The sequence below is a fragment of the Amblyomma americanum genome, chromosome 4 (assembly GCF_052857255.1).
Source record: "Amblyomma americanum isolate KBUSLIRL-KWMA chromosome 4, ASM5285725v1, whole genome shotgun sequence".
In the NCBI taxonomy this organism is placed as follows: domain Eukaryota; kingdom Metazoa; phylum Arthropoda; class Arachnida; order Ixodida; family Ixodidae; genus Amblyomma; species Amblyomma americanum.
In genome coordinates this window covers 93601163-93625025 of record NC_135500.1, presented here as the reverse complement: position 1 = coordinate 93625025, position 23863 = coordinate 93601163, and the positions used below count along the sequence as shown (strand labels likewise).

The window sequence follows — 23863 nt, the reverse complement described above, 5'->3', positions numbered from 1 at the left end:
CCGCAGTACCAGCGGACAGTTGGGAGGAGCAACCGAAAGCCTGAAACTGGGCAAACATCGACATTTTTGATGGGAAGACGAGAAAAATAAGCTGCTTGCAGCTTGGTCCTTTGCACGGAAGATAGCTGCCGGGGCCGACTCCTCAGACAACACTATAGACTAAGTCGAGCGGTAGACCCGCCGGCTGACAGATCACTAAACAAAGAGGAAAATAGTATCTGGAGACTCCTACAAATAAGAAGATACCCCAACCCTCAGCTCATGAGTAGGTGGTACCCGGGACAATAGGAAGACACATCTAAAAGATGCAGGAAAAAACAGCAGACACGGTTCACATGGTCTGGACATGCACATAAAGCAAACACGTACCGAAGAAATTTCTGTTGCATAACGCCAGCTGGTTCGAGCTAAGCGCGAGCCGAAAGGCCCCCCTCAGCCATATCGTTACACGTCTCGGAGCAAGGATGCGGCGTGCACTCAGCTTCGACTAGAGGACAGCGGCTCGCCGCAACGAAACACGCCTCAATTAGGTCGCAAAGCGAACTTCGGCACACGGCAGGAAAGCGCATGAGCCCCATATATGTATGCGTGCAAATATCCAGTAGTAGCTATGCAGTTCGCACGACGCAACCAAACGACTTGTGGCAAATGGTGCAACCGGAGGACCCGTCGTGGCGTTTGTAATGCGTGTAGCAGAACACGCAGTTCAATCGCGTGGCCCTCTCGAAATGCGCATCCACCGAACACCAGTTAGCCCACTACGGGTAATGGGTAAATGTTCGTGTTCCAAAACTATACATATATCCTCGTAGAGGGTAATCCAAAGGAGCGCAACGACAACGAACCGAGCAGACCGCCGAGCAAGAAACAAATGGCCAGACTGAAAAATATTAATAACAATAATTGGTTTTTGGGGAAAGGAAATGGCGCAGTATCTGTCTCATATATCGTTGGACACCTGAACCGCGCCGTAAGGGAAGGGATAAAGGAGGGAGTAAAAGAAGAAAGGAAGAATAGGTGCCGTAGTGGAGGGCTCCGGAATAATTTCGACCACCTGGGGATCTTTAACGTGCACTGACATCGCACAGCAAACGGGCGCCTTAGCGTTTTGCTTCCATGAAAACGCAGCCGCCGCGGTCGGGTTCGAACCCGGGAACTCCGGATCAGTAACCGAGCGTCCTAACCACTGAGCCACCGCGGCGGGTGAAAAATATTCGCCACATCCGCTCCACGTATTCGGGAAAAGAATGCTCCAGGTCCGTCCGACGTACTTACCTCAAACCATACCCTTGGAAAACACGTACTGGTCGGATCCGTCTGACGCACACAAACCCGCATACAAGGTACGCCACCGAAGGGCATAGAGGGATCTACGGAGCCTCCCCCAGGACTGCACCCCATAAACAAACCGGTCGCCAGGTTGGGGAGCGCCTAGACCGTTCCGGTGGGTATCCGACGGTGGGTTTCGAACCTGCCACCTCCCGAAGCCGATGCGGATGACCAAACCACTAGGCCACGGCTGCGGTGGCCTATATTGGCCACAGGGCCGCAGCCATAAATGAATCGTACCCCTCGGCGTTGCAAAGCTTCAATGTTGCAGGGTTTGTATAAAAAGTATCGGGAAAAGCTTCGGAAAAAAAGATTTATTAGAAATATTGGTACAATGCCTGCCTCAAAAGCCTTCAAAGTACATCCCTTGAGCCTCGACACCCTTATAATAATAATAATAATAATAATAATAATAATAATAATAATAATAATAATAATAATAATAATAATAATAATAATAATAATAATAATTGGTTTTGGGGGAAAGGAAATGGCGCAGTATCTGTCTCATATATCGTTGGACACCTGAACCGCGCCGTAAGGGGAGGGATGAAGGAGGGAGTGAAAGAAGAAAGAGAAATAGGTACCGTAGTGGAGGGCTCCGGCATAATTTCAACCACCTGGGGATCTTTAACGTGCACTGACATGGCACAGCACACGGGCGCCTTAGCGTTTTGCCTCCATGAAAACGCAGCCGCCGCGGTCGGGTTCGAACCCGGGAACTCCGGATCAGTAGTCGAGCGCCCTAACCACTGAGCCACCGCGGCGGGTCGACACCGTTTTGCCAACGGCTTTTTCACGACTCGAAAGGTCCCCGGTAGGCGGATTCCGGAAGGTCCTTAAGGGCACTCGTGCAAACTTCTATGACGGCAATTAGGGTCCTTGTCAGTGGTTAAGCGCTCGGCTACTTATCCGGAGTTCCCGGATTCGAACTCGACCGTGACGGCTGCGTTTTTATGGAGGAAAAACGCTAAGGCACCCGTGTGCTGTGCGATGTCAGTGCACATTAAAGATCATAATAATAATAATAATAATAATAATAATTGGATTTTGGGGAAAGGAAATGGCGCAGTATCTGTCTCATATATCTTTGGACACCTGAACCGCGATTACGAGCTGATTACTACGCTAGTCAACGCCGCGCTTCGCGCGAGCCGGCGTACGTATGTCGGAGCACGATCGAGTAACGTCACGCACGGCGCTGGTGGCCGCCGCCGACTCCGTCGCCTTTTCTCTCTCGCTCCTTAGTCACATCGAGCCACAGGTGTTCCGCCACTGCGCAGGGCCGCGCCTTTCCTTAAAATTCAACTTTCGGTTATCAGTTTTCTCTTTCTTCTTTCCCTCCCTTCCTTTACAGCACGGTTCGGGTGTCCACCGATATATGTGAGACGGTTACTGTGCCATTACTTGCCTCAAAAACAAAACAAAACATGTGAGCCGACGGCGTTCATAGAATTTGCGTTGACAGCTTTGTAAAGGCTGTTCATTTTCACGAAATGAAAGAAAGGCGCACAACCGGCTCCGTGGGCCAGTGGAGACCTCAATCTCGCTTTCATATGTGCATGGCGTTGGTGTCAAAAGCCTGCTTTGATTACGTTCGCACACTGGATTGGCAGCGCGCCCTCCGTGCCACCCTGGGAGTTTGCATGCAGTTAATGGTTGATCGCGAGAGATTGATCACCAAATGAACGCTACAGCCCAGGTATTTCTGCAGTGCCGCATGTCAACCACAGCGCCCTGCCAGCGCTAATTCATTCATTCCATATCTCTCTCACCACGAATCAAAGCACGATTGAAGCGTCCACATATCCAGGGAGCCAGTTATGCGCCCTTCCTTTGTTCAAAGCCATCGCCGTCTAGAACATTGTCAACGCCAACGCCAATGAACACAGTGAACGCCGATAGCTTTCGCTTTGTATATCCTGGATTAGCTGAGCTAATCCACATTAATTTTTCTTACCCGCCGCGGTGGCTCAGTGGTTAGGGCGCTCGGCTACTGATCCGGAGTTCCCGGGTTCGAAACAGGCTACCGCGGCGTGTGTGTGTTGTGTTGGGTTTTATGGCACATAGGCAGCTATTTTAGGCCATCATGCGCCAAGCTCAGGGTATAAAAATGGTTTTCTGTAGAATGTTTAGGAATAATAAAAATCGTCGATAGTGTAGATGGCCTAAAAATATTGAACTGCTTGGAAAAAAAAACAAAGAGGAAATCTGGAAATAGTTAATAGTAAAAGCCCCAAAAAAGGTAAGGTATATATCCTCAGCAGCTATCCTTGGCTGGGCAAGGACCCTGAGGCTCCCAACCAATCAAATGACTTCTTCTCAGGAAAGATAAAGTGGCTGAGGTTTACCATGCAATAAAGTGAACCCCTGCTTCTTTTAAAAAGCTAAAAACGGAAGGTATGTTAGCAATAGCATTATCATCTAAGTGCAGTGCTGCATGAAAAGGAATGCATTCATTATAAAATTGAGTAAAATATTTCTTTCTTTGTGTTTCAAGTTTCACACATGAAAATAAAATGTGATTAAAAGTAACAACATCTCCGCATTCGCAAACAGGTTTGCCTTGTTTTGTTAGCAGGAAGTTGTGCGTAAGGTGCGTGTGGCCTATCCGAAGACGGCATAAAATCATTTCCTTAAGACGTTCCTGGTGAACACATGATTCAAATTCCCCTAAAACCGGTTTTACCAAATGTAATTTATTATTCACTTCGCCGTTCCATGTGGACTGCCATTTTTCTCTTAATTTACGCTGTGCTAAGTTTATGCAATCCTTAAAAGGTATATTTACTTTATGCAATCCTTAAAAGGTATATTTACCGCGGCGGCTGAGTTTTTATGGAGGCAAAACGCTAAGGCGCCCGTGTGCTGTGCAATGTCAGTGCACGTTAAAGATCCCCAGGTGGTCGAAATTATTCCGGAGCCCTCCACTACGGCAGCTCTTCCTTCCTTTCTTCTTTCACTCCCTCCTTTATCCCTTCCCCTACGGCGCGGTCCAGGTTTCCAACGATATATCAGACAGATACTGCCCCATTTCCTTTCCCCCAAAACAAATTATTATTATTATTAATTAGGGTACTATGGTGGTGTCCTTTCAGGGAGGATTTCACTTTTGGTAATCAAAAATAGTCTATTGGTGCCAAGTCCGGACTGTAAAGGGGTTGGGAAATCGTCGCGATGCCCTTTAATTATCGTCAGGTAGTCGCTGACCTTGGTGTAGGTGTGGCTGGTTCCATTGTCGTGATGCAATTTCCAATATCCATGCCCGCCGATGGCTGGCCTCACCCGGTTCACCCTTCTGTTCAGTCTTCTTAGCCCTTCTAGGTAAAAAGCGCCATTGACTCTCTGTCTCTCAAGTAGAAATTCAAAGTGGACCAGCACCCCATTCGCGTCGAATAAAACGATGGGCATGGCTTTCACTCTGGATTTGCTCACTCGAGCCATTTTTTGGCTCGTCCTCCACACACTCTCGGGCGTCTTTGAAGAGCTTGTGGCACTTAAAAACTGCAGTTTGTGGCATGCTTTCACCCTTGAACACTTGGTGAGTCATCTCCAACGTCTCCGCACCTGATTTCCCCAGTCCAAGACAAAATCTGATGGCGCACCCCTGTTCAATCGTTCGCTGCATTTTGCGCTTGCACAAAGTCACTCGACAGGGGTCCACTAAAAACACGATCTAGCCTGAACGAATGCTCACAGATGACTGGCGCTTGGCGCGTCTTGAAGGTCACATCCTCCACCACAGCGCTTGTTAGTGCGAGCGCGCTGCAACATACAGACACGCCAGGAAAAAATTTGTTCCCAATACTTTTTATACAGACCCTGTATTTATGGCGTAAGGTTGGATGGGATCCAAGATGGCAGATGCCTACTCTATTTTAGGACGGATCAAAGTGGTGAAGACAAGTTTGCATAAGTGAGCAGGAGTGTGTTGAAGATTCCGTTTAAGAAAGTCCGTGTTCTTACGAGTGATCAGAATTTCCTCCCTATCGTCTCTTTGCTGGCCGGAAAGTTGAAGGAAGCGTCCTAGAAGACGAGCCGTCTTCACATGAGCTCCGCTGGCCCGCTGCTGTTCGTAACCGCTTTGCAAAGGCGGTGCTGCACGAAAGAGCCGCGGCGGTTGAGCCGACCAGTCTGGCTAATACCCAAGTAGGACCTGTAGCGGAGCTCCCAACAATATCAGAATGCTCATGGGGCCTCGCCCTGCCTGAACTGCATGGGTCATGCTGTTCATGTCTACTGTGTCAAGCAAGCTCCACACGCGCGCTCCTCACCGTGGCTTCCGGGCACCTGAAACGAACGCGCCAAAATATTTGCTTGTTCGTCTTTTTGTCGTGCTGCTGTACAACACTGAAACAGCTTATAAAAACTGTTTAGTTACAGTCGCAGCAATTTTCTCTTAAAATGAGCCGAAATATAAAGAGTACAGGCGAGCACCCCACGCTAAGATTAAAAAACCAGACGACGAGACGTTGGCGTTTGGGCAATCCTCTGCACACGACCGGCTCGTACTATTGTTGGCTCGTGCCAAGCATCAAGACCTGTCAGAGAATGGGCTGTTTAGGATGTCAAGTAGCGCCATCTGCAAAGAGAAACACATCCGGGCTTCTGTTGCGAGGGCTACCGGGAAGGGAAGTTATAGACCGTAATGGCTGCCGTCTCGGCTAGCAATGTATGTGGAGTTCGGCATAAAGAATTTTGTTCGCACGTTTGCTATGCGCTGTTTGGTAATCACTTATCAGTCTCATGCGCGGCGCTCTGCAGTCGCATGGATGCCTGTTCTGCTGGCCGGTGTGCTTTCTGTGGTGCATTGTTGGGTGGTGACGAATTTCTTGCTATCCGAAGCTGCTGTTGGATGAGGTGCCGGGAGATCCTGCGTGCTTGTCGTTTGCCTGTTCTCACACCGCACGCCGCGAAACTTCGGCCAAGATCTGCTCTCGGACGGATTCTGTAACTACAGAATTTTCATTTCTCATTGAGCGCGAGGATAGCGCTCCTTGAACGTCAGCGAAAAAAGTCCTTACTTCGCGTACCCTGTCCACGATAAGCCTAACAAGCAGAAACTTGAACTGAAACATTTGACTCGCCACGGTGAGACTTTGCGCGGCTGTATGGCTTTTGTGTCCATCCTGACACGCTGTCGTGACCAGTTGTTTTGACGCTGGTTTGACGCGCGAGTTGGCACGGGTATTTTTTTATAGAAATCTGCCATGCTTCGACCGTGGCCCTTTTTTATAATTATTTTCATTACTAGGGGAAAAGCAGTGCTGTGCGTTGTGTCCGTCTAGGGAGCATTTTGCGCCTCATGCATTCCTTCGCCAAAGCGGGGAGCTACTACGCCGGCACGTTGTGTCCCGCTGGATCTTCCAAGTAGGACCCAGAACTGTCGTTTTCGTGTCCGGCTTTCAACCCGTTCGCAACATGTCTGCTGTCTTGGAGCTACCTCCTCAATGTCGCATTTGAATCCCCGTTTTTCGCGGCCGGTACTCGTTCACATGCGCGCGCCGTTGCGCTGGTCCTTTCTGCGGCCACCGAACGTTTGTGTATTTTCAACGCGTGTACCACCTGTCGCCGATCGCAGTGCGCGGTCGCTAAAGGTCGGTGGCTTGTCAGTGCAGTCGTAGCGCACCGGCGGGCCAGTGCTGCGCGCGTGGACAGTTTGCTTGCTTCCATACGGCTCTGCTTTGCACGGCGTGGTCATCGCCACCAATCTAAGCATCGGCCGGTTAACCGTTGTTTGGAATTTCTCGATTCCTTGAATTCGCGGCGAAGTGACGGCATCAAAATCAAACGGCTGCTTCCAACGCCTGTTGCACGGAATCGGGATACCGAGCTGTGTATAACGTTACTGACTACTAGTAATTTGAGATCAGCCTGCGCGATCACTGCCCGGAGTGTCGTTCACGACGAGACCGACAAGCGAGAAACAAAAACCTATGGCCTGCACCCAGGCAACAATGCCATCGGCTATCAAGTGCTGCCAAACAGCAATTTTAATTGCTCACTCTCTTTGTGGCTTTTTCTTATGCAAACATTCGTGCCTGCTCGCAACCGGTCTTCAACCGCTGTGCATGCGGGCTGTTTCACGCTGGGGCTGGAATGTTGGTGTTGGCTGGGAATGACATTTGGCATTGGAAGTTGCATTGTCTACTTGCATGCTGAATGTAGGAGACTGCATGGAACACATTACAGTAGTCAGTTCGTTTAAAGTATATATAGCTGTGCAACTCTTAACATATATCAGAATCACTGCATGTGTAGAGTAGATGGCATTGAATGTTGTAAAGTTTACACTTTCTTGGTCATCTTCACAAATGAGTAGGTGCTGCCATGACTGTCCAGTTATTTTCACTTGTGTAAGCATGAGCTGCACATGAAGTAATTTGCTCAGCAGCGAATGTGTGTGTCATCAGGTCATATTTGTTGTCTTAGCTGCTACACAAGGCATACTCATGGAAATATATGGTTCTACATCGTGGAAAGAGCAGTGGGTGATGTGATGCTTGATTGACCAGCTTAGGTACCATGTCACACTTGGGTCAGTGTAGTGTGTTGGGATGTACGGGCAGAAAGGTATTCTGTCTACCGCAGTAAACACTGTTCCACCCAGAATGGAGACAGTAGGCTTCCACTAAGGATCTGTTTGTTGCCTTGAATACAGTCACTGTCTTTGCTGTAGAACCAGCTCTTCCACGACGGTATATTAATAGAACTGGGATGCTGTCGCAGCTAAGCTGTTTTCGCTAGGTTTGAAAATATCATGCACCTTTAATATTTGTCCTAGTTGAGAGCAGAAAACACCTCCAATGCTGTACCAGAAGCCTCCAGACAAAGTCAGGTTTGTTCTTTATATTTTCATGGCTTATCCAAGGTTACCTGAAATATAGCAGTTATTATGCCACATAATTTGCATTTTGCATTTGCTTTTACACATTGATCAGTGGAGTCCATGCCCAAGACACTTGCATTTTCTATCGTTAGTTTTTCTTGTCTTGTTGGAGGGAGCAGAGTGGGTAAATGACAGTTTCTGCACTGTTAAGTGCTGACGTGACAGTGTCGCTTTCAAATCTTTGCAGGCCACGTGCTGAGACCATGGTCCTCTCTCATCTAGTCTACTTGGTCATTGGCTGCCACTGAGGTTGGCTACGCCGTGTCAAGCCACTTTTATTCGTAAGTGTTGTTTAAGTGGTCCTAAAGGAATCGTGTTTTATTTAAATGTAGCCGTGGCCCATAAACACATTATGCATTGCAGATGGGGCTCCATATTAGTGGATAAATACAGTAAACAGCTTTGCTGCTCGGCCTCGGAACATGGGTTCGATCCCAGCCACAGCAGCAGCATTTTGATGGAGGAAGAACGCAAGGCGCCCATTTACTGTGGGATGCTAGTGCACGTGAAAGATCCCCAGGTGGTTGAAATTATTCCGGGGCCCTCCACTGTGGTGTCCCTCATAGCCTATGTCACTTTGGTACGTTAAACCCTATATATACCATATAACCCAAATTTTGAAATTGCCATGCTAAAATATGTAATTAGTTTTTCATCTTTATTAGGGACTCTTGACATTTGTAGGTTTTTGACGTTTGTTCTTTTCCTTGCACATGCAGAATATTTGCTGGATTTTCTTTTTCCTTCTAGCCCAGAGTTTCACAGAGGCTGGTTACAGTACACATTAGAAACTGCCGATGCTTTGAATGCAACATTGTCTTCAGCCGGTGTGGTGGCACAGATGCATTTCGGGGAACGTGAAATGTATAAGTGCCCATGGGCTGAGCTCTTTAATGAGCCAGAGGTAGTTTAAAGAAACAGAGAGCCCTTCACTGTGAGGTACCTCATCGCCCATTGTGTCATTTCAATTGGCAAGAGCCTGTTTGTACAAAAAATAAAATACCAATGGATTCTTCTCAGGCGTGTGTTCTCAAAGGGACCTTCATTCTTTTCATGAAATGAAGGATTTTTATGCTTGTGTGGTCACGTTTTAAGATGTTCTAGAAAAAGAAATTGTACAACTAACGCCGTTGCTATGTATACAGCAGTGCAGCCAGCAGAAGTGTTTGCTGGCACCTGTGATAGATATGACCAGTATTATAATATTGATAGTATTTTTAAAAGCCGTTTATAGCTTTCAACTGTAGTTTTAATAAAACCTGTGTATCTGGGTTAATGTCACACTCATCGTTGCCATTGCTCACTGCGACTGTCACGTGGCAGTCCTTGGAGTTGCATGGAGTGGCTGCACTGACTATTTTGTGTTCTCTATGTTAGGGTTTGCAGATGCCGACCACCATGAGAAAATGAGAGTATCGTTTGACAGAAATTAGCGTTTAAATTGTTCTGCTGCATTTCTCAGCACCACAGCTGGGTTCTCGTTTATTTGGGCAAGGAGCTATCCATTGCTGCAGAAAAAAAAAATAGTTCATTAAAGTTTATGATAGACTCTCCCCTTAACCACTATGAACATATTGAATAGTTTGCGGCCTCCAGTTTTTGCATTGCATTTGTGGCTAACAAAACAATACTCCTCAACTTATAAAAGAAATAAGCTTAAAGGTGCACTGAAGAGGAATCTAAACTCATCTTTTTACCGCGGGAACTCGATCTACATGTTCCGAGCATTCTTAGAACCTTCGAATTATTGTCTTGTGCGGCCTATTTGCCTAATTTAAATCGGATTAAACGTCTCGGCTCCCGCCTTTTTTTTTTTAACTCAACGCTGAAGGTTGGAGGAGTCAGCCGTAGGTTGGAGTGCCTTTCAGCCAGTCCCGTGGTGGCTTGCCGCTCTGCCATCGGCGGAGTGATACGTAAATCATAAAGTTCACGCGGATTTTTATTTCCATGGGCCTAATTTGCTGTTATGTTGCCTGCGACTAAAATTATTTATTCACAGAAACCTAAAAAACAAAATATAAGCGGGAGCGAAGCCGCCTTGGGACTGGCTAAAGGTATTCCACGTGTTGGTTGACTCCTCCTACCTTCAGCATTTAGTTAAAAAAAAAGGCGGGAGCTGGAATGTTTATTTCGATTTAAATTAGGGAAATCGGTTCCACAGGACAATAACTCGGAAGTTTCTAAGAATGCTCGGAATGTGTAGATTAAGTTCCCATTGTAAAAAGACGAGTTCAGATTCCTCTTTAGTGCACTTTTAAAAAAAAATGCGGGAGCCGGGACGTTTAATCCGATTTAAATTAAGGAAATTGTCCGCATAGGACAATCATTTGAAGCTTCTAGGAATGTGCGGAACGTGTAGATCAAGTTGCGGTGGTAAAAAGACGAGTTCAGATTCCTCTTTAGTGCACCTTTAAAGAAAATACGGGAGCTGGGACGTTTAATCCGATTTAAATTAGGGAAATCGGCCGCACAGGACAATAATTTGAAGCTTCTAAGAATGCTCGGAATGTGTGGGTCGAGTTCCCGCGGTGAGAAGACAAGTTCAGATTCCTCTTTAGTGCACCTTTAAGTCAAACTGTGTATACAGCTTTAGTCCGGGTGGCATGACCCTGTTTCTTTTTATTGTACTCACGAAGTCTTTGCACTGAATAATTTCATTTGTTGGTGCTTTAAGTCTAAAATTGAAAATGTAATGCTTTTGAACGTTTCTAAAGTACGCAGTATTGAACTGCGCTGCTCTTCTTTGTAGTTACAATATCAGCAGTGCCGTGTGTTTGAAGCGGCGCAGCTGTAATTTTCTTGGTCCTATCTGCATAACTTCTGAAGAGGCATTTTGGAGTGGGAGTCTTCCATAATTGGTTGTTGGCATTTTTCATTTATAGAAACGAAACAAGCATGCAGTCTCCATCGAGACCTTCACACACAACAGCGTAGAGCTACTTGCCAAAAGACTTAACTCGTGAGTATGGAACTGCCTGTTTTGGCTAGTTTGCATAAGCGTATGCAGTAGGACACCTGTGGGAGGCAGCCACAGTGCAGCCTAAAGACGACAGCTAGAAAGGCTAAGTTAGCTTTAGCTCGTCAACATATGCTTGGGGCTGCAATGTTTTGCAGCTTTCAATGTGCACCGATGTTTACTGCCCTCGCAGTGACCGCAGAATTGCTCCTAACAAAACAGTAGTGTTGTTAGAAACCTGTGCTTATGTCTTGCATTAGCTTTACAAAAGAAGATAGGCTTGGCAACCAAGTGTCACGGTCAGACATTTCAAGGATGCTGACTACCTTGGATCTGTTCAGTTATGGCATACACATAAGGCTGAACGTGCGTAAAAGTTGCAGTTTAGTAAAATATAATTTACTGTAATACAATTGCAATTAAGCATTTGCTACAGGAATACTTTTATTTACTAAAGGGCTATCTGTAGGACGCAGGTTGGATTGAATTCTTTTGGAAGTGTAACACAGCCAAAGCTGAATGATGTGAAGTTCAGTGGCAGTTGGAAAGCTGAAGGGCCTTTCACTTTGAATATTGAAACTGCCAGTGTAGCAGGGTCGTGAATTTGGCAAGGACAGGAGTGCTTTAAGCTGCCTGTTTTCAGCATGCCTTGTGGTACCAAGTAAAATCCAATTATGTTGCATTTCTTTTAGCGTGCTTCATCTTACAGTGTGTGCCATGATCTTATTTTGGCTTTGAAAGAGCTATTGGCACACGTGCCTGATCAGGTGTGATAGCAGTGAGCATTGTTTTCATTGTCCGTTTTGGTGCGGAAGCGTGTAAGGTCTATCATGAGCAGCCACTTGACTCTTTTTAAAGAAAGTCGCTAAAAACTGCTAGATTATTTTATCCTTGGTGATGTATTTGATATTTGTGCAGCACTGTGTAGATTAATATTGCTCGTGCACGTTATACCTTTCACTGCGTCCGGCTCCAATGCTCCATTTGGTTGCTTCTCAAATTTTTCCAATTCCTTAATTTGTTGCTGTGCTCTGAAAGTAGCATCTTCAAAAGTTATTGTGGCACAGTGGGTACTGCCAAACTCTAATTGTAACAGAGTTACCTAGTTTTATGGCAGCATGTAGCAATGTAATCTTGTTACTATGAATGAGTGTGAATGAGTAGACCTGGAAAGGCTGACCAAGGTGGTTTAATTGTATTAAAGGTGCACTAAAGAGGAATCTGAGCTTGTCTTTTTACCTCAGGAACTCTATCTACACGCTCCAAGCATTCTTAGAACCTTAAAAGTATTGTCCTGTACGGCTGATTTCCCTACCAAATCAAATTGATTGTCCCGGCTCCCGCTTAATTTCTTTAACTCACCTCCGAAAGTAGGAATCAACCAATGCGTGGAGTACCTTTCAGCGAGTCGCTTTCACTTTTATTTTGTTTCTTAGGTTTTTGTGAATAAATAGTTTCAGCCAAAGGCAACATAGCTGCAAATTAGGCCCACTGAAATAAAAATGCGCGTGGACTTATGTTGCACTCCGATGATGGCAGAGCGGCAGGCCACCACACGACTGGCTGAAAGGCACTCCACGCGTTGGTTGACTTCTCCTACCTTCGGAGGTGACTTAAAAAAAAGGCGGGAACCGGGGTATTTAATTCGATTTAATAAGGAAATCGGCTACATAGGACAATAATTCGAAGTTTCTAGGAATGCTTGAATGATGAGTTCAGATTCCTCTTTAGCACACCTTTAAGGTTGGGTGAGTATTAAAATAGGGTGAGAGTTCGAGAATGGTTTCAAAAGTTGGCTGCGAATGTGAAATTTGCAAGGAATTTTAAAAAAAGATAGGTGCAGCTTGCATTAGAACTCAAAATTATATTGAAATTTTCTCTAGTATGTTTAAAATTTTGTTTTTGTTGTACTAATGTAATATCTACATCTGCAGAGTTGAAATATTGTTCAAGAGTAGCAACCAATGCTTTACGCAACTCATATCAAAATTATGCACTTCAAACAAAAACTAGATATGTTATATTTTTTTTCTTTGTCACCACTTTAAAATTGTCACCCATGAAAGGCTTTTTTTTTTTTTTAGTCAGAAAAGTAAAAATGAACTTGGGCTATTTTTTCTCGTACCAGTTATGTAAATGACATTGATTATCATCCGTGGAAAACTTTGCTTGCTCCCGAGCAAAAAGTACACGAACCTCCAAAAATTTTGTTTTGAGAAAAACGCCACCAAGTCTTTGAATAGTACCATTTTATTCGTCGAAACATCCCTTCAGAGAAGATCTACAGGAGGAGCCCTAGTGGCTGAAAAATATACTTCAAACAAGGCCAAATTCCAAACCCAAACCAAGACTTGTGCTCCTGATGAGAAACTTGGCAATGAATTTTTGCAAGTATCCGAAACAGAGACTGCATCGAGACACGCCCATTTTTCTGGTTGACCTAACGAAGAAAAAGGACCAAAAAATCAGCCTCAAGGAGCTTACAGAGTGTACGAATCACGAAGAAAAAAAACTGACACGACAGCACTTAGACCTTTGTTTAAGATGTGCAACCGTGTAACGAGCATTGTTTTGATTTTGAGGATAGTGGTATGGTGGCACACCTGGGATGTACTCATCCAGTCACCACGTAATCATCATTGAATTTGTGATGAGATGCGTGTCGCATTTTTTGCAGTTGTTACTGAGACCAGTTAGTATGCCCTCAGCCACTAAGGTTATGAGCAATAAACAATCACTGTGGTCATCAAACAGTGATACACTGTGTACGAAAATGACATTCTGCCAACACTTTTAAGAGCAGCGGTGCAGTGGACGTTGGTCACTGTAAAATCAGCTTACCATTGCCAGTGGCAGTGAGGGAGCTTAGGCAGGAGGCCTGAATGTATTGGTTACTGCGCAAAGCATTGGCTGTTCCTCTGATTGCTGTGAAATGTAAACCTCCCTCCTCACAAGCTCGGCCCCACAGACTGGAACTGACAGATGCATTGCAGTGATTGCATACACAGTGCATGCCATGCCTTTTACTGCCAGGATGTGGGCCTTATGCATATTATCCTGTGTTAGCTATTATTTGGAGTGGTCAGTTCGAATTTGATTTTTTTAAATGTTTTTTTTTTCCTGCAGCATGTGTTTTACAAGTGTATTTTGGCAGATAGTGCATCGCTTATAATAGCACGTTCCTCTGCACATTTCCAGGAGGCTGTGGGAACAGCCATGGCCAGCTGAGAGGGCAGACTACGGTCGCTGCCATGAGCTCCGACGAGGAAGAGATCGCTCCGCAACGCAAGCGCAACGCAAGGGTCATTGTAGACGAGGAGGAGGAAGAGAAGGAGGAGCAGAAGTCATCAGCCGAAGGAAGCTCGGTGGAAGGTAGTGCTGACGAGGATGAAGATGAGGACGAAAGTGGCAGCAACAGCAGCGGTGAGGAGTCCGGGTCGTCCTCCGAGGAAGCGGACTCTGCAGCAGAAGACGAGGGCGGCGATGAGTCGGAATGGGAGGAAATCCCTCAAGGTAGGCTGCACTGTTGGCTAGCCGAATGGATGGATTTTAATAGGACTCGTGCGCACGGAATGGAGTTTCAAAATGGAATAGATATTCACACACCCTTATTGTTTGTCTATCAATTCACAAGGTTTAACTTTAATCGAGATAGTTTACATGCAATATATTTTGATTATCATTGCCTTGTTAGTATACATGCTGCACATGGACTTTGTAAGGTCTTAAAAGCACATCTGGCCTCAGTAATACTCGATTCAACAGTATCTTAACTTGGTGGCAAAAGTGTGCAAAAGGTCACCGGCCACAGGCAGTGTGGCATTCTCTCTAAGGTTTCAGCCATGATGGCTGACCATGTGTGGCGAGGACCACGCTCCAGATTCACTGGGACGTTTGCGTCTCTCCTTGCTCTCAGTGGTTGCAACCACTGCTTAGAGCAGATGAACAGTTCAACGCTGCCTCGCAGAACTGCTATTGGAGGGCTGCCAGCAACAGCAGCAGATTACAGTGGCAGCGGTGATGGCAGTTGCGGCAGCGGCCAAGAAGAGCCTGCCTGCGTCGCGCACCAAGGCGGCTGACGCTGCGGGCGAGGCTAGCGACAGCGACCTGAGTGACGCACAGGCGGAGCGATGTGCCGTGTGCCTGAACCGCTTTCTGGGCCAGGAGATGGGCACGCCCGAGAGCTGCGACCACGTCTTCTGCCTCGACTGCATCCAGGAATGGGCCAAGGTGAGGGCACGAAGCGTGTGCGCGATGTGCTGCGAGACTGTTTAGGTGCATTCTGCTTCCGTGTGTGGACCTCCAAGTAAGCTGTTCGAAGCACAGTGCAACTTAATGACAATGGTGATGAGGAAGAAGTGAAGCAGTGAAGGGATTCAGTGAAGCAGAACTTTATTCAGGTGCAAAAAAGGCAGTGAGCTTTGGTTGTTTCAAATTCTTACCGGGCGCATGGAACACCTGCCCTAATCTGACCAAGCATTGTACGAGGCCCTGGTGGCCGCCCATGCATGCAACCTTCGGGGTATCTCGAATCACGAAGGCAGTGGCCACTTTTATGGGATATTTCGGGGTGTTTCGAAGGCAGTGCCGTTTTTATGGGGTGTCACGGAAGACTACAAGAGCATTGCTCTGGAAAGCGTCGCAAAATCCGTGGCTCGAGTCTGAGGTTGTGTTTGTTGTGCTCAAAAAACGATTAGCCGCTCAGTATGGGTACGCAGCGCAATCGTGAAAACTGAACGGTTTTGCAGTAGGGGCTTTGAATGATTACTGGGCAATCTTTTTCCCGAAGTGTGCGGCCGTAAAGTTTGCAGAACGATTCGGCGCACTGTTGTTGATGACAGCGTGCTAATTCTACGGTTCGAGTGTCGGTGATCGCGCAGCGTTTCGTACGCGCTGTTGACAAATGTGTAGGAACAAAATTCAATGACACTACCCCACATTTAGACCGTTTTTTTAGTCTGATGGCGCGAATCGAGCACGCCTGGCTCGAGGAAATCGCCGGGGAAGCACTGTTGACAGCCTGACTCGCTGCTGGCGACGCTCGGATTTTTAGTGTTTTCGGCAAGTGATCGGTTGGTTTGCACCGTCAAAAGTGCACTGAAGCTAGGGGTGGGGTTTTATTGTGATGTAGGCCGATTATAGCGAGCGGCGAACAAATTTCTGGACTGGCTTCGCCAAAGCAGCCTTTCCGATTTGTTAACGTAGCGCCTCGCGCCGAACATGGCAAAGGGCATGTGACTGTTGGTCGCTTGTGACCAGGCAGCAGCTTGACAACACCGTTGCTCACACTTGCAAGCGCGACCTGTGGGTAGCCTTCTCGTTTGAAGCGGAAACTGTCAGGAATGACGTTGTTCGCGCACGTTTGAACGTTTCGCCTGCTTTGGCCGATGTGAAACAGTTAGGCTTAGCGACGACTACGGCAGTCAGGAAGCAGCTCAGTTCGTTACCCAGCGCGTCCGTGGTTGGCGTCGTTGCCAAAAGCTCGGCTCGCTCGCTGTTGGTTCCTTGGTTTGCAACTCGCAGTCGCAATGCTGGAAAATCAAGCAGTGAGCGATGGGTCTGCGACTCAATTTTCGAGCAGTGCGACGACCTTTTGCGACTGTCGCTTTTTGACCAAAATAGTCGCGCAACCTCTGTGACTCGCAAGTGTGAAGGGGCTGATAATCGGAGGGACACTTCTTTTGTGCTTTTTGGCACGTTTAATGCCAGAAGTGCTCTTTAGAGCAGTAAAACTTTGCTCATCGAGTGCACCCTATGGAATGCTACGGCGCAAGTCTGCTCGCGGTTTTTTGGCCACTTCTTGGCATTCAAGAGTCCATGGTTTTCCAGCATCGCAAAGTGTCAGAAAAACTTTATTTTCATGTGGATTCTGTCATGGGGGACATTAGTGATGCGATTGCGACTGAGATTAACGGCTAGGGCGCGCTGCACCAGGGAATTTGACAGCTTTCGTTCGCTCCGCTGTAAATAGCTGGGGGGGCTGAGGGCACTCGGCGTTTGCTTGGTACCTGTTATTAGGCAGGTCATCAGTCGTGGGTTTGGTATTTTTGTGGCCTGATCTGTGCTTGCATGAGACTAATTCGTCGGCGGTATTAACTTGATACTACATGCGCAAAAGGGTTGCCGCCGCTCCGCTTGCCACTTCGCTCTAAGCGTGTCAAGCTCTTCGTGCGTTTCGAGTAATGTGGCTTAAAATGCATGCATTTAAGTCGGGACCGCAAGTAATTTCGAATAAAGCGATATTTCGAGTAAAGCGATTTCGTTATAATGAGAGATTACTGTAGTAGGAGACAGAAAATCCAATAGTAGCTAGTTGATAATGCAGCAAGACCTTTTTGTTTTTTTGTTTGTCATCTGGTTGCACAGTGCTTTCGATAATGATGTCACACCAACCAACTTGCCCCATGGATCATTCTAGGTAAGGTGGTAGCAGGGATAGCAGTTGTGCCACTGGCGGCTGAAGACGAGTGCCACAGAGACCTTATTATAGTTAACATTGCTCCATGCTTTGCTTTCTTTAGATAGGCATTGTCAGTGACAATTTATAGACCAGGCACTGTGCTTTGTTTAATATGGGTGTGTACTGTTTACAGAAGCTTCCTCAGCTGCCGTGTAAATGTTAAAGTGGTTCCCGCATACTTTTTGTTGTGTGTGTCTGCAGAGGTTGCCTATCTACTTGGGTAAATTGAATAACAAAGTTCGCATCTGTCTATGCCAAAGGGGATTCAGCCTCTTTTGGCACTCATTGCTGCTGCCGACTATTAAAATCTAGAATGTGCGCTGGTGATGCAGGGCTCTTTTTGGGTCAGGGCTACATGAAAAGTTTGCCCGCTAGACGTCTGGCAGAGGCTGCATGTGTTGGATGTATAAATTAGGTTCAGCTGGTGAATTTAAGTTTGGACAGAACAAAAACGTACACACCCCGAGCGGGTGGCATTCTGACAACTCAGGAATACAGTCTGTCGTGTGCACTTGCTGGTGCCAAAAATAATCAACCAAACAGGAAGCCAGCCCAGTGAGAGCAGTTAGCTTTGGACTTCACCAGGAGGGCCCTTTTTTCTTCTGTTCTTTGCTTCTTTACTTAATTTCTTTGTCTTATGCTTTGCTGCTGTGCGTGTGCATGTGTGTGTGTACAGAACATGAACACCTGCCCTGTGGACCGGTCGGTGTTCGGGCTCATCCTGGTGCGCAAGGGAGACCGGGTGGTGCACCAGATCTCGGTACCGGCTCCCGGTGATGGGGAGCAAGTGGAGGAGGAGGAGGATCTGACCTACTGCGAGGTGTGTGGCCGCTGCGACCGCGAAGACCGGCTGCTGCTGTGCGACGCCTGTGACCTGGGCTACCACTGCGAGTGCCTCAGCCCCCCGCTGGACTCCGTGCCCATCGAGGAGTGGTACTGCCCTGATTGCGCACCCGACCACGCCCCAGTCGAAGGTGGGCCTTCTCGCTTGGGTTCGTACTGCTGGACTGCTTCCCTGGAAGCTTGCAACCTCCACTGGTTTGCTTTGAGAGAAGCGTGTTGAAAAGAAGTAGACCCTAAAAGGGCTCTGAGGACTAATTGAAATTGGCTTGTATCAATAGGTTGCAGCATTCTAACAGCAAAGTTCTACTGTCAGTGAAAACATAGCCTTTATAAGCTAGAAACCCCCCCCCCCCCCCCCCCCCCCCCCCACAAAAAAAACAAATGAAACACTTGTATTGCACCGCCCAACGCTTCACAAGCAAACTGCAGCGATGTTGAGACCAATTTTGTCCGGATCTCTGAGGCTGGCCTACACTGCCATTCACTTCCAAGCAGGGATCTCAGTGTCCTTTTTTTTTTAATGTTTATGTCAAGAGTTTGAATTGAGTGGCAGGAGAAAAAATAATTTTATGGCGTTTGCTGTTACTAGATTTTGGCTGTTTTTCCCACATCTTTGCCCACACCTCAGACACAGACCACCTGCCATGCTGATTAGTTGGCACGCAGTGATGTGATGCCACACGTATTATAATATGCTGTGGCAACTTGAAAGAGAAGGTTAAGACTAAAAGGAACAGGGGGAAGAGAGTGAGGAGGAAGAGGGGACAGAGGGAGGGAAGTGAGTACTCCCACACCCTCTTGCACTCCAAGTAACGTTTCCAAACTAAACCCCATTTTTTTGAAATTCCTGCACTGCAGCTAATGCTGAGCATGTCCAGTGAACTTTTTAAATCTAATTTTCCCGCCACTATCAATGTGTATATTGCTGGTGGACAAACATGAACACAGCCAGAAAAGGCCATAACATCAAGTTTTAGTAAGAATAAAATGGTATGGTGTTCTTATTGTCCCATCAGCACTGATCTCACTTTAGTCTGTCTGCCTATTTGCAGCTTATTTGTTTACAAACTAGCTCAGTTGAGAACCATGTCTTGTTCTTGGCCGGATTGTTGCTGCAATACCTTGCCAGGATTTGACATTGTGGCTTGAGATGACTGCAGTGGAGTCAAAATCAACAGGCAGATTACTGCAGACCCTCATTAACTCGAAAGCTTGAAAATTAAGTAAAATTTCGAAATAGACGTACATATTTAGCAAGTACTTAAGTTTTCACTACACTCAATATACGTTGTAAACACCTCGAGCCTTATATCTAGCCATTTTGCTATTTTTCCTTTCCCACATAAGCTCCACTTTGCTGGCCAACCTGATTGTAGTAAATTGAGTCTCATGTGTAACACCATGGCATGGCATGCAATATGGCTGACAGGCGTGTGTGTAATCATGCTGGTGGTGCAATATTGGCAGCAAGTGCTGCCATTGTAGACTATGGGAGGGGGGGGGGGGGGGGGGGGGGTTGGAGGCAGTGGAGGGCCAAGAGTTTGAAGGCACCCACTTCTTTCCCTGTGTCTTTGGATTCTCGAAGTTTTAAAGCCAGGAGCACAGGCGATCCATCCGCATTAGCCGGAAATGTGCTGAGTAGAGGATGCCCATAATGTGTTGGCCATGCCATTTCTGGTGGACCCTTTTCTTGAAACCTTTAGAGGTTACATTTGCAGCTTTGGTCATTATGGCAGCCTTTCTATGTATGCAGTGGCATGGCAAACATTCGGTACTCATTGGAGTTTATTGCCATAAAAGTCTTTCAACGTGACTAATACAGTAAAACCTCGTTAATTCGAAATCGCTTAATTCGAACTGCCGGTTAATTCGAACTGACGGCCGGGTCCCGGCAAAGCCCTGTGTATTTCAATGGGTCAAAACTCCCGATAATTCGAATATGCCGGTATCCACGTCGGTTAATTCGAACTAGGCGCCGATGGCTGGCATTGCTCCTCGCATATAGAAGTCACCTCGTAGCAAATACAATGCGCTGAAAATTAAAAAAAAATGCAGAATGATGAGAAAAAAAATAAGCCAGCACGCATGTCAGCACGCACGAGGTGAGACGTGAATTTCGTTGCCCGAACCAACCCTCCGGTGCATGCCGTAGCAGGTTTTCGCTGCCGGAGCGTCGAAGCATTGGCTTGTCTATTTTTGGCTGACGCGCGGTCACGCGGGTAGCCACCCTACCGCGGGCGCCGCCTATGCTCCGGCCACGGTGGCTCCGGCGCAAGCCGTTGCAGCAGGCCAACTATAGGACTACCTTGCCGATTACTCGCTCAGCGATGTGTTCAATGCAGATGAAACCGCGCTTTATTTTAAGTTGCTGCCGAACAAGACTGTCAGTTACAAAGGCGACACGTGTTCAGGCGGGAAGAGAAGCAAGGGAAGAGTGACGGTGTTGGTGTGCGCAAACGCGACTGGCACGGAACGGTGCCGCTTGCTTTTGGCAAAGCAGCGAAGTTAAGCGATGCCGAGATTATTGAAGCGGCCTGCGGTGACCGGATGCCGCACAACTCGGGCGCGGCGAGCACAGCTGACAGCGACGACGAGTCCGACGGAGGCGACGATCCATTGCCACCCCCGAGTGCATGTGAAACAGCGTCAGCACTCGATCTGGCTGCGCGCTACTTCTCCGCCGATGATAATTCGGACGCTGCGTTGGAGCTGTTGGGCAAGTTGCAGACGATGCTTGTCGAGTCACGGCAAAGGAAACGAAAACAAATGCGCATCACCGATTATTTTTCTCTTTGATATGCTTTGCCAATCTGCTGTTAATAAACATGTTTTTGAAGCATAGTGTCATATTTAATCATTAAGCTTGCTGCTTACGCGAATGCATTTTGATGTTAGCTCCAACCGCATAAACAAATTAACTTTATTTCCTTCGACATTCGGGCTCTATGATTTTAATTCGCGCAATCGCCCGCCGCAAATGTGTAGTAGCGCGTAGTAAGAGATAACGATCTCAGATATGCCTGTTTTAGCTTCGGCCCGTGCTGCCGGGCGTGATGGCCGCTTTTTTTAGCGCCCGCTCGTTAATTCAAACTCCGCTTAATTCGAACAATTTTCCGGTCCCCCTCGAGTTCGAATTAACGAGGTTTTACTGTATTTTGAGATGTATGAGTTTGAGAAAAGGGGCTTACATACGTTGGCCCATCTTGTAGGCATATGCGAATATTCGATACTCGCTTGAATGTTAATGCATTCAATATTCATTTGCTCCGAATTTTTCGTACTTGAAATGTCTGAAGCATTCGTCTCGAGCAGATAACATTTCTGGAATTCTTGCTGCGTGTGGTTTCGATTCAGCATACCTCCTGCAGGAGGGCATTGCAGCTTAAGTGCGAACAAATCCCCGACTCCGCGCCGCGTGCCTGAGCTCCCGTGCATGCTGGAGCCAATCTGCGCATGCTCGCGGCAACGAGCATGTGCAGTGTGCATGCACCAATAGAGAGATTTAGCATAGCACATTCTGCTTCTGCACACCGCCAATGTGCACGCGCTGGTTAGTCCTGACAGGGCAGGCGTGCAGACAGCCAGACAGCGCCTTGTGGCAGCCTCAGGGTGATTTGCGCATGGCAAGTGACTCCGTGCGGAGCGGATCGAGCTATGCTAAATCTTTCTACTCGGAGGACGAACAGTTCCCTTGACTTCCGCGGAATGAGTCTGAACAGACTGCAGCTGCGGGAGACGCTCTTATCCGCGTGAAAGAGCCTGACGGCGCGAGCACGAAGGGCAGTTAGCTCGAGACACATGGAGACAAGCGGCTCTTTCCGAAGCCTTACACAGGATGGCGCTAGGTGCTGGTCACATGTAGAGTTACTGTATAAGTATCTAGAGTTGCATGTTTATTTCCCCTGGGCCGCTCGCACCTCTACTAACCAAACACGATCATATGGCTGAAAAACATCCATGCATTGCTGAGAGGCCAACACCTTTGCATCGTTTAGCACTAAACCATTGCTGACAGTCCATACCTACTGATCCCCGCAATGCAGCACTTTATTTTGTCCGGGTGCACGTGTTCACTGAAAACGATGTTTTCTTATCATTAACACGCAATTTTGTCACAAGGGTTTGCCAGTTGTTAAAAAGAAAACGTTTGTGAGTTGCGGCGTTTACAGTGAAAGCTCGTTAATTCACAACTCGTTAATTCGAAATTTTGGATAATTCGAAATAGTCATCGTGGTCCGGTCCGCAGTGCATAGAAGTCTATGCGCGTAACAGCTCGTTAATTCACTCAAAAATTGGCGCCGCCGCCAAGCGCCGCTGTTGAAAACCATCGTTGGAAGCTTTCATGGCAGTACGATAGATGGCACAACTATCGGGGCACCGCTAGGGTGCTAGAACAAGTACTAACCAGTCTTTCCTGCCATGATTGCTTCGAGGAACAACGTTTAAGTGTTTTAGCCCTCGTTTTGCATGCCGCTTGCTGTGAGCTTGTGTCCGCGAGATGTGCAGGCTACGAGAAGCAGCGCGCAACTGTGATGCTGTGCTGCACAGCTGATGGACATAAACTCCCTCCTTATATGATATTTAAAAGTAAGACACTGCCTGCTCAAGAAACTTTGCCAAGAAATGTCATTGTGCGGGCAAATGAGAACGGGTGGATGATGGGTGCGATGGTGGAAGAGTGGGTTAAGATTGTGGGGCGGCGGCGTCCAGGAGCCCTTTGACAAAGAACTCTCCCCTTGTCGTCGACTCTTACCGTGGGCACTTGACCGACAGCGTGAAGGCTGCGCTCGCCCAAGCGAACATGGACCTCACTGTCATACCGGGCGGCATGACGGGCCAGTTGCAACCACTTGATGTCTGCATCAACAAACTTTTTAAGGATCATCTGCAGAAATATTACACGGACTGGTTGAGAGATGAAGAACACATGCTAACAGCAACGGCTGCATCAAACGTGCATCACTATCGCAGCTGGCAGGCTGGGTAGCTGCAGCGTGGGACAACATCTCAGGTGCTTTGATCGTGCGCACCTTTAAAAACTGCAGCATATCTAATGCGCTTGACGGTACTGAAGGTAGTGCACTGTTTGAAGTTGACAGTGACAAGGAACACAGCGACGAGTCTAGCAGCAACGACGATGTTGAATGAGCTCCGCATGTTCAGATTCAATAAGTAGTAGTAGTAAGTGATTATTTTTTTAAAAATAACAAAAGGAAGGTAAAAGATGTTTGCTCACCCCGGCATCTGCCATCACTAATCAGTGGCACCTGAGCTGGGGTAGCGGAAATAAAGGATAGCAGGTAGTTTGAAGAAGTGAAACGAAAGAGGTGAGGGGATAGTAGGAAAGAGATAGGGGTGAGGGCATATATACACTATTTACAAATTA

General features: G+C 47.2%; 1 protein-coding gene across 7 annotated transcripts in view; it reads left to right on the top strand.

Annotated features, from left to right (window-relative positions):
• The first annotated feature begins 5939 nt into the window (after positions 1-5939).
• The window catches only part of LOC144128124 (uncharacterized), a 53042-nt gene continuing 35118 nt past the window's right edge, over positions 5940-23863 (top strand). The window contains exons 1-7 of one of the 7 annotated variants that reach the window (XM_077661211.1): positions 5959-6420; positions 8114-8167; positions 8406-8499; positions 11101-11177; positions 14373-14687; positions 15142-15404; positions 18311-18608. In XM_077661211.1, coding sequence (XP_077517337.1) covers positions 14426-14687; positions 15142-15404; positions 18311-18608 — 823 coding nt within the window. In that variant the 5' untranslated portion in view covers positions 5959-6420; positions 8114-8167; positions 8406-8499; positions 11101-11177; positions 14373-14425. Of the gene's footprint in view, positions 6421-8113; positions 8168-8405; positions 8500-11100; positions 11178-14372; positions 14688-15090; positions 15405-18310; positions 18609-23863 lie in introns of those variants that run through there. The other 6 variants (XM_077661210.1, XM_077661209.1, XM_077661213.1 and 3 more) reach the window with 6 other exon arrangements.